Source organism: Cornus florida, unplaced genomic scaffold (assembly GCF_030987335.1).
Source record: "Cornus florida cultivar Cherokee Brave unplaced genomic scaffold, ASM3098733v1 CherokeeBrave_3.0.0_Hap2_Chr10, whole genome shotgun sequence".
Taxonomy (NCBI): Eukaryota; Viridiplantae; Streptophyta; class Magnoliopsida; order Cornales; family Cornaceae; genus Cornus; species Cornus florida.
The window spans coordinates 75,808,435-75,820,007 of record NW_026775580.1 but is presented as its reverse complement, the minus strand read 5'-3'; the positions used below and the strand labels follow the sequence as shown (position 1 = coordinate 75,820,007).

At 35.7% G+C, this 11,573-nt stretch overlaps 1 protein-coding gene across 1 annotated transcript; it reads right to left on the bottom strand.

Annotated features, from left to right (window-relative positions):
• Positions 1-2,529: 2,529 nt before the first annotated feature.
• Positions 2,530-10,495, bottom strand: LOC132279202 (pentatricopeptide repeat-containing protein At1g20230). Its single transcript, XM_059781133.1, has 6 exons — positions 8,032-10,495; positions 7,047-7,108; positions 6,014-6,720; positions 4,877-5,410; positions 3,983-4,227; positions 2,530-3,191 (listed from the first exon to the last, which is right to left on the bottom strand). Exon 1 carries the CDS (start codon positions 10,386-10,388, stop codon positions 8,115-8,117), a length of 2,274 nt encoding a protein of 757 aa, XP_059637116.1. The 5' UTR covers positions 10,389-10,495; the 3' UTR covers positions 2,530-3,191; positions 3,983-4,227; positions 4,877-5,410; positions 6,014-6,720; positions 7,047-7,108; positions 8,032-8,114.
• Positions 10,496-11,573: the final 1,078 nt, after the last annotated feature.

Here is an 11,573-nt window from a genome sequence, read left to right as displayed (position 1 = left end):
TGGGGTTGGCTGTTGGTGAGGTGGCGGCTTCTGTATTTATTTTGAGGAGGTAACGGGTATTATGGGGAAGCCAAACAAGGAACAGAAGTTCATTAGTGACGTGTTTGGCGTTTCGTGGATGACAAGAAAGAGGCATAATATGGGTATTACTGACTGACACACTTGCATTTTCTTGACCCACTACTCTCGTTTATTTGTGTTTGGAGCCAAAGAAAGTAATGAAACTCGGTGGGGGCAGTGGGATTCTCGATGGTGTTTGGTTGTAACCGTTACGCATTCCTTTCCGTTTTACTACGTAATTGATATCCGTTAAAACTTGACACTTTTTGAGTGGAAATTCAACCGTTCAAAAGAAATGCTTTTCATGGTGCAATTGTGAAATATGAGGCATTGACTAAATTCACGTGATTTTATGATTGAAATTGCACACCTAAGCTGTATAAGAGTAATTTTGCTTAGCAATCCTCTCTATTAAACCAAAGGCAGTAAATTGGTGTAATTTGAGTTTAGAATGGACGGACCTTTCTTATTTTTGCCCCCATGTGTGTGTATATATATATATATATATATATATATATATATATTTCAAGACAAGAAAATTAAATTAGAAGTTATAAGTGTGATTTCCGTCCTCAATTCCGTTTAAATTCTCCTTTCCCATCCCCACATGTCCCACCTCGCATGTTCACTTTTTGCTCCTATGGAGACCTTAGCCCTCGACCTTCTACTTTGAAAAGTAAGAAGATACCAATAAGAAGGCCTTGGTTTTAGTGTTTAATATATAAAAGAGTGCTTAAGTATTTGAGAACTGCAATCAACACACGTTAACGCGAATTCATAAACACTTCTCTTAGTATTTTTAGTATTATTCATGTACATTTTATTATGAAAAATGATTCTTGTACTGAATAGTTACAATGAATTGATAAATTTACTTTTTTAATTAGTCAATTATCTAACAAAAAAAGAAGTTAAACCCGATTGAACTCTTCATTTAATTATATTTGGTATAAATAATTAATTTAAAATTATTCGATTAGATAATTTATTATTTAGCGTCCGATATTACTATTACTATTCTTTAATTAACTATTATACAATATAAATAAGAGAGGAAGGGTAGCAATCACCCTGACAGCCTCACATCCATGAAAGTATTTTGTCGACTCTATTTTCCGGGTTAAATATGACTATATTGGAGTACGTGGCGTAGCCTTTCCTAAAAGCAACAAAGAGTGGAAGAAAAAACTCCAATTATAATTTTGTTGTACAGAGAAATATATGGCACCATAATTTTGCGTGATTGCTGGATCATAATTTGGGTCTGAATGGGCCCCGCAAAGGAAAAAGATTGGGCTACAACCTAAAGTACTGAAAGTGTTATCAACAGATAACATATCTTCAAATGATAAACCCCACTTAGTGACTTCCAGTTAGATATTTTGTACGGACATGAAACCCTTATCTAATAAATTAAATACTAGTATTTGTTAGACTTCATCTATAAGCCTAAAAAAGTTAATGGAACGTATTATAACTTGGGCCTTTTTGTGTCTGCCATGCAAAAGGAGATCTGTAATATTTATTTGAATCCAATGATGATTTAGAGTCTAAAGTCCTCCGATAATTCCGACTAATTCATATAGGTGTTAATTGATGCCATCATGATATTTTAATAATAATATTATTAATTTTTACTTACATAAAATTAATTGAATATGTTCGACCATTGAACTTTCTATCATTACTCATTTATATACACAGCCGTCGTTAGCTTTTGTCACAAATACCTTGTCTCAAAAGCTATTATGTGATATCAAATAAAGGTAGCTGAAGTAATAGAAATTAATTGGGAATTGCTATTAATAAAGCAGGCAGCATGGTATAACATATGCAAGCCTATATGGATACACACACTCTGGAAATGAAAGTGCCTCTGCAGTAAAATCCACCATGTAGCATTGAAATCTCACTGCCATCACCAAAATCAACCATAATTTTTGGACCTGCAAGAGATGTTCCAACCTCTATGCAACTTGTCATATTGATGAAATTGCATTTGACATTGGTATTACAATAATAATGCAAAATTTTCGTTGCCTGTAGTTGGTGACACTGACTTGAGCCCGGTTAATAGGAAGAAAATTCTGACTTAGACCATCTTCAATGTAAAATGTCATTTTTGCATGCCAAATTTATATTTTGAGAAGAATTACAGTGTCAAAATACTATATTTTAACAATTCTGCTTTAATGGTGCATTTCATCCAAATGTTATTTTTTTACATAATAACCATTCTTTTTCAACTACCATTCCCAACTACCAATTTTCAACAACCATTTTTTTTTTTTTTTTTGGTGAGTGTTATTTAGCTTATTTGCCTCATTAAAAATAAATAAAATATAAATTATATATTTGATTATATTATTAGTAACTCTAAACCAAAAAATAAAATATTTTTAGGGCAAATCATTAAACATTTTTAGGACACATCACTCAAATAATAAATCAACTAATTCACCACAAATCTATAATAAATCAATCATCCTCGTGCAACCAGCAAAAGTATGTCGACATTAAATTATGCCATCGAAATTCAGGAATTCTCAATCTTAATTGTGGATACAGAGTAAAAGAGATGAACTATATATATATATATATATATGTGCGTGTGTATATATAGAATTTCAAGGTTATATATATAGAGAGATGAAAATAGAAATTGGAAAGTAAATGGGGAAGTGGGTTTTGCACATAATAGCATATTTGGCAACCGCTACAGTTTGTGTTACATTTGGCACAAATTTGACAAAACTATATTTTGGCAGCTCATTTGACATGTCATTGGAGAGCCCATTTTAAACCCACCTTTTATATTTTGAAATTGACAGCCCATTGGAGTTGCCCTTACTGGGGTCATTTAGGAGCCTTAGCTGGTGGTCTCGGCTTTTTCCCTCTCGACGATAAAGCTTATCTCCCATCGTTTCACAGTTTGCCTTGACCCCTGTTATTTTATTTTGAGGTCATATCTAGTATTCAGAGTTTGTCTCGATTTCGTACCGCTTTCGCAGCTCGCACTGAAACAGTGTTTTACCCCTCTTCGTTTCTCCTCTCATATTTGTACCCCAACTAAAGTTTGTCTAATGAAAGCCAACCACTTGCAAGAAGGAAATACAACATACTCTTGGATCCTGCAGAGGGAAACAGACTATTAAGTAGACTGATCACCTTTTGAAAATGTAGGTAGAAAGAACAGAAGTGTACTCTTAAATTCAGAATGCTTTGGACCAAAATATGTTGGTAGGAAAGATACAAAACTCTGGGAAAAAAATATATTAAAATGATAGTAAAATAAGTTCAATTCTTGATTTAGCATCAAGGGAAAAAGCCTAGAGAGTCTGCAGCTTCCTTGCCAAAGAAAAGCGAGACTGCAAATACTGAGATGGCTCCACCAAAGAAGTTGAAAATACGAAGAGAAAGCCCTGCTTTGCCATCTTCCCTAGAACAGACGTACCGGCAAACAGCCCTGGGCACAGTCACTACAGGGAACGAAGCCTACGTTGTTATGGAATTAAAGAAAAAGGGACATCTGGCTACTTCCAGAAAAGGTCCAGAACAACCACCCGAACCCCGTTTGGTTTTATCTGAAACCAACTGCCTTCTCCCAAGGTGCACGAGACACTCTCAAAGGTACATTTAATATGTTTCAAAATATTTTTTATAATGCTTATAATTTAAACTAATTATTTTACTTCATACTCTCCCTATAACAATCAAGTTTTAAATGTTTCACATGTATATGCATGTTTTTTTAATAGTTCACACTAGACCTGATTTTCGTGATTTATCATTATCATTTTCCCAACAAGGTGCTCATTCTAGATTGCATGAGATGAGGACTGAGTTAAGTGACTCACACTTTGCAAGTCATATGAACACCATCTCTAATTATTTAGCCTCTGGATGTTGCTTAATCACATACCTGAAGATATGAACAATACTGTTTTCCCATGTGGTTTCGCAGTATGACTCAGGTAATATCAAGAAGCCCAGACATTGTACGGACTTTTCCAATCCCCACTGCCTATGCCTTCGCCATTCAACAGTTAGGAGTAGTAAAGGTCTCCGATCTGACAACAGACTTAAGTGTTATACCTTGTTTTCCTACAGTCGGCCACACTAATGGAGTGCCTGAACCACACAAGTACGTGGAGTTCAGATTTGTACCTGCAAGCGATGGAATATACGAGAAATTTAGGAATACAATTTAGTATGGTAGACCTAAAGGTGAAAGATGGAAATGCACGGCGGTTATTGAGGCAGCATTATGATGAAGGCATGCTTGAGCTGCAATGTGTTCTTCCAGAATCTAATTACACAGATACTATGGCAGTTGCTCATTGTTTGTTTCTGAAAGAGAGTGATGGTGACCCTAGCAACCAGTTTGTGGATCTCACTAGCTTTGGAGACACAACATATGATATGATGGTTTCAAACCCTCATTGTGGTGTCAAACTCAGTTGCTTTGAAGCAATTTCAGAAGGAGCTAATCTTATGGTCAAATGCCTGAATGAAGTATTGTTTTTGAGATTAAACAATGTACCTTTTTTCCTAATGAGAATCCTCCTAATCGTATGTTTATATCGAGATAGAATGCCTTATAACGAGTTATAACAACTACAATAATTTCATCAGAATTGATTTTCTTAACAAAATAAGGAAACAAAATAAAAATAAAATAAAAAAACCCCAAAGAGGAGCCCAAAAAATAATAATAATAATAAATAAGCAAATAAATAATAAGAAGAAAGAATAATCCTCAAAGCTGTACAAATAAAAGAATTCACTTTTAGATGAGGGCAAGGTGAAAAGGTACCCATCAACTATTTGATGTCCATAGAATCCTAAAATCAGGGGGTTCAGGTCCTGTTGACCCCAGCCTTGTTGATGCTGCTTTTTGGTGAATACTGATAATCAACTTCTCAACAACCTACAAGTTGGACAAGCCTAATTTAGCACAACCATAAATAGTGAACTCGTGCCTCTCAAAAGTCATCTGGTGCAAAAGACCTGTGCTTAGGTTTAATACAAAAGCGCGGAAGAGAGTTTCAAAATTTTTGTTTCCATTGTAGCAAAAGGTAACACAGAGAGAGCCCGGCTTTGGCAGAATCGATGTGCACCAGTAAGAAGAGATACATAATATAGACAAAAAGCCAGGAATATCCTCGAGGACAGAGAATCTACCTCAAGAAAAGGTATTCAATTAGAAGCACCAAAAAGGAAAGAAAGAGAAGTGGAAGGTGCATCTTTTTGGAAGGACACAAGTAGAGATCTTACCAGCTACCAACTCGGAGCAATTGAGAAATGGTAGAACGATAGCTGGATGGTTGTATGGCTTCAGCTGCAGTGTCTGTTTCATGGCAGCAGAGAAATGGAAGAATCAATCTATAATAAGGCTCTGGCAGTGAACTTCATGGCTAACAAACCAGATTATCTTTTTGTCATGGCAAACAACACCAACTAATTGAATTGATACAGATGAAATAGAAACAAAATTTACTACGATAGAAAAATGACTATGTTATTCATGTGAGCAACAACACAAACAAAACCCTAACATGAATTTGGACTCACATCTGCAATCAAACGTCAATCATACTTGGGAAGTCCAACAATCTGTAAGATTCATCTACAATGATGAAACATAAAACTTGTGACAGAAAAAAAAATAATAATAAAATAAAATAAAAAAAATCTAAAGACATACCAGCCAAACTTCAGAATATAAATGCAATTTTCCATGCTACATGACTAACTGTCCTAGACAAATCATATTTTGATGTATCAAAATTTTCAAAAAGGTCTAGAAGAATATGATAATTGAGATGTATACCAAATGTAAATACATATCTGGTACAGAATAAAATTAAACCAAAATAAAGGAGAAAGAAATCCAAAAAAAAGAGGCCTAGGGAAATATAAATAAAGACAAAATCAAGCAGAGCTCACCCACCCTCTTTTATGCCAACAGCACCCGCAATATATTTCAATTTTTCCCATCCTATCATAAACCAAGCTCAGTAACGTGGAGCACATGAAATCACCAGGAACAGAAAAACACCATCGGTTCACATGACAACTAAACTATGCAACCAGATAATCCCGCACAGTTTTGCGAGATATTCCCCAACACTTCCTTTTCTTTCTTTTCATTTTAGAGAAGTTAGCTTGGGTGCCTGTGTGTGTATTCTTTTACTTTCCTGTAAACTGCCAAAACATGGGCTTTGTCCAAGAGAAAATCAAGGAAACTATGTTCATAAACCTTCCAAAGCAATATCCTCTCCCACCTTCCAATCCAAGAACCATATAAGGAAAACTGTCCCAGCCTTGAATGAACAAACTACATTTTTAAAAGCGTGAATTTGTCATATCTGGCTATAACATTCTTCTTCCATAAATATTCTCCCCATTAGACAATTTTGACTGGCCAATCAACTCCACAGATGAACACTTGCCCGGAGCTACCTTTTTATGAGGATCTGGCCTACCCATAATAGTATTACACTTGGTAGTCACTGCATCCTATGTGCCCTTCTATAAAGAACTTGCTAGCGAATTGTAATTTGATCCACCATGAAATTGTGAGGCCAAGTCAGCAGGAAACTGATTAGAACTGGTTATCCAATTTCCCCACTCTTTACGCCTCCTTACCTTGCTACCCTGCAACATGAGGAGTACAGTAAGACCATATGGACAAAAATGACAGTAAATCAGCAGCTTCATGCTTTTTATTTGCCAGAAAAGGCAGCAGTAACTCATAACACGTCCAGTGACAGGTAGTACACTGCTTCACTTTTACTATATACAGAAATATATTCAATGTCTAATTGAACACCTCACACGATTTTTGTTAACGGAAATCAACACATTAATGAAAAAAAGCACCTCACGAAATTACAAACAGATTGCAGGGAGTTATAATCTCCTGTGCAATATGAGTATATGAATATGAGCAGATTACTTAGTGCTATTAGATGAAAAGCTACCTGTACTTCTACAACTGTTGAAGCTCCCAAGGAATCCAATATCTGTTTGTTAAATGCTGAACCTGCAAAAACCATAGCCATTGAACAAACTTGATCTGTGAATGTACAATCACTAATGCTAATGATAATAATATAAAACTAAATAAAAATACATTGAGCAGTGGATCTTGTTCTGATGTGAGTCACATGACAGGTATACTAACAAGCAAATATTGTAAATACAGGATATTTTAAGAGAATGTAACCCCCAAAGTAACCAATCTTCTAAGGGTTGGTATATTATTATTATCTGCCAATCATCTCAAATCATAATTTTTACCATCCTTGAGGGCATGAGGAACAACAGGCAAGGACAGTGAATAGGTTGACATGGTCAGGGGTTTGGTATATGTCAGTATTGGAAAGGTGTTGTTTCATCCTATACATATGGTTTTGTCAATAAAATACAATAGTCACCCATGAAGCCATGACGAACCACTCAGACAAGTAAAAAGATTAAATAGATATAGGTCATATAGCCTAAATAAATAATAGAAATGCGACCAATTCTTAGAACCAAAAAAAAAAAAGTCACCTGAATGAAATATTTAAGTATTACCTTTAGTATCGTATCTAAGAATCATCTCGAGAGAGATAAAAAAAGATGCTGAAATAAAGGTGCAAAAGATTGAGAAAAGAATTTATGAATCAAAAGGTAAGGAAATTGTCGTCTGAAAAATACATTTAGTGTAACAGTCCAAAATCAGTTGAAAAGGGTCAAAGCAACAAGAAAATTTGCCAAAACCTTACTATTTTTACCTCAGACCTCACAAGCAACATAAATTATTACAGCAGACAGCAAAGAATTCCTCAGTCAAGAACTCTAAAATGTTATCTCCACACGTTAAGGAAATAACACAGTATATGGGGACTAGAGAAACAATCAACAGAATATGAAGTTTCTACAAAGGGATGTAAATGAACAAGAGAATAGAGTATTTTCTACCCATAGTCTGCATGGGTTTGCACATTCTGCTTATATCTTTTTGTAGAGTAGTAATAGCATGCCTCAGAAGACCATTAAAAAGATCACCAATAGTCCCCACACGAACACATCCCATCTTTGAAGTGATGAAAGCGATTCGTGTCTCTGACAAAAATTTCCCTCCCTTCAAAGCTGGATATAAATTTTATAACAGCATGGCAGTCCCCACAAATCCTAAGGTTCTTTATAACTTGAAGGGGAGACCCTGGGCTAGTGTTCAGAATCCCAAACACTACAGCCAACTTCTCACTGTGCCCACACAAAATCTCCTCCTTGTCATGTTCTTCAACATCTTGCAGCACAAAGTCAGTAATTGGAACATAACCTGATTTCTTCATCTCCATGCTTAATTGATTCAACTTTTTAATGATTTCACTCATTTGAGGATGTGATTTGTCTCCTGCTAAAAGCATATGCACCTTGTTCTTGACCTCAATCCAACTGCAACCAGGATTTTTCCTCAACCCCATATTCTTCATCCTATACCTCACTTTGTCTACTTCATTCCATTTGCCGTTAGAGGCATATATATTGGACAGAATAATGTAGTTCCCAGGATTTCCAGGTTCTAACACAAATAATTCCTTGGCAGCGACCTTTCCCAAACTCAAGTTATTGTGAACTTTACAAGAACTCAGTAAAGATCCCCAAACACAAGCATCGGGCTCCAATGGCATTTGCTGGATCATGGAATATGCCTCTTCGAGCTTTCCTGCACGACCAAGAAGGGTCACCATGCAAGCATAATGCTCCACTCTAGCTTCAACCCCATACTCTCTGGACATGCTTTTAAAGTAGTACTGACCTTCTTCTGTTAGGCCACTCTGGCTGCATGCAGATAACACACATGTGAGGCTAATGGAGTCAGGCTTCTGTCCACTCCTCTGCATCAAATGAAATATCTCCATTGCTTCCTTAGCCTTTCCATGCATTGCATACCCACCCATTATCGCATTCCAGCAAGCCAAATTTCGGATCGGCATCCCATCAAAATAGAGCCGAGACGTCAGAATCCTTCCACACTTGGCATACATATCAATCAATGCACTACCCACATAAACATCATTGGACATCCCGATTCTAAGAGAAAAGCCATGAGCTGCCTTCCCATGCATTAATGCTGCAATATTGCCACAGGCTGGTAACAAGCAAGGGATTGTTACAAAGTTTGGCTTCACCCCAGCAATCTGCATCTCTCTGAAAAGGTCCAGAGCCTCCATATCTTTGCTATTTTGAGAGCAACAAGCAATCACTGACGTCCAAGACACAACATTCAAATCCATCCCTTGGTCTTTGAATTGCCTAAAAACCATCAATGCCTCATCCGCAAGACCATTTCGTGAGAGCCCGGCCACCAGTGCATTGCAAGCACCTATATCCGATTCATCCATTTCATTAAACACTTGCAACATCTCTGACGTGCAGGCACACTTACCATACAAGTCAATAAGAGCTGTAACCACACACTTATCAGAATCAACACCCACCTTGATCACATAAGCATGAATTTGTATTCCCAATTCAAAATCCTCCGTGTTCCCCACTGCAGGAAGAACACTGGAAATAGTAGTCCCATCAGCCTTAAAACATTGCAAATGCATCTGCCGGAAAATATTAACTGCTTCCAAATAATGACCAGTCTGATTGAATCCTGCAATTATCCCATTCCAAGAAACTAAATTAGGTTCAACCCCTAAATTTCTCATCTCAGAAAAGGCTTCCTTTGTCTCGCTTACACATCCTTGTCGTGCATAACCCGCGATTAAAGCACTCCAGGACACCACATTTGGTTCAGGCATTTCGTCCAACATTTTGTGGGCATCCATGAAGTGATTACACTTAATATACATATGAACCAAAGAGGACTGAACAAAGGAATCCGAACAAAACCCACATACCGAAGCAATGCCATGGACCTGTTGCCCCACTTTGAGAGCCGATAGTCCAGTGCAAGCCTTGACGGCACTGGGTAGGACATGACTATCCGGCATGAGACCTCGAGACATCATTCGAGAAAATAAACGCAAGGCATTACTGAATTGACTGAGTTTTGCATAAGCATAGATGAGAGTCGAGAAAGAGAACACATCGGGTTCGGGGACCGAATCGAGGACAATCTCTGCGTCGGCAAAGCGGCGGTGATTGGCATAGAGCGAGAGCATCTTGGTGGTGACATGGGTTTCATTTGATAGACCAGTTTTGAGAAAGCAGGCATGAGCTTGTCTTGCTTGTGAGAGAGAAGACGTGGATGAACTGAGACAGCTGAGAATGGTGTGCTGAAAATTACTATCGAAGAGATTGAGAACTTGTCTTGTCATGGCTTGGTCAACATGTTACGTCCCAAACAACTACCACAATAGATTAAACCACCAAAATTAGAGAAATTTCTACTTCTAGAGTCAAAACTTCTAAGCAGAATATGAATTTTTAGTGTATGTGTTTAATTTCTTTTTACTATTGAAGTACTGGCCTCGTGATAAACGTTCACTTTTATTCAACTCCGCAGTATTTTTATTTATTTTTTCTTTATTTATTTAATTATTATTATTATTATTATTTGTTAATTGAAGAGAACTCACGCACACGTTTGCCATGGGCTCAAATCAAGACAAGTAACAATAACAAGAATATGATTTCTCCATACCTAACCAAGGCAAGTGAGACAAAATTTTTTCTTTCTTTTTAGATATGTAAAAAGGCAAACAAAAATTAAATGTTCCCTCTTTTTTAAGAAAATACCAAATTATCTTTTAAGTTTGAATATATAGAATATTAAGTGGTTTTTTTATTAAAAAAAATTTTAAAATATTTATGAAAAAATGTACTGTAGTTTTTATTTTATTTTGACTTTTTTAATGGAATAAAAAAAAAAGAAAGAAAAAAAAGATAAACTATATTAAACCAAGACAAAGGGAATAAATACTACTATTATAGGTCCTTTTTTTTGTCTTTTTTTTTATTTATCATACAGTCAAAATTGGAGTGGAACACCCGCATTAGAACACCATCCACCAAAGTAGTTGTTAAGGGATTGTATGCTTTGTAACTCTAAAAACAGTTATAAAAAATTCAAAGAATAGAAAATTGTTTTTAAAAAATTATAAAAAATAGTTAAATGAGAACATACATTTTTATACCTGAATTTTCATTAAATAGTTTTCAAAAAATTGAACCTAAGCAAAGTTTTTTTTTTACAGGTTTTTATTTTCAGTTGTCTTTAAATAGAAAACTGTTCAATTTTTATTACTTAGACCAAATTTTATAAAATAATAATTTTACCCTTCATGAAAAGTGTGAAATTCCTTTGTATAAAAATTTGGGCAGTAATGATTTTTCACTCTCAAAGACACCTTGCATAACCAACAAATATGTTTATTGTTTAAGAAAGATCAAAGTAATAAAGACTAAGTTGCTAGCTCTGTGTTAATTTGTCTAAATATGAGAGGTTGGTTTAATTTATTCAGTTTTATTTTGACTTTTTAAATTCAACAATTAATAGAAAG

Bases quoted from the DNA above. Each gene is read 5' to 3' on its own strand.
- LOC132279202 (XM_059781133.1), bottom strand. From the start codon at position 10,388: ATGACAAGACAAGTTCTCAATCTCTTCGATAGTAATTTTCAGCACACC.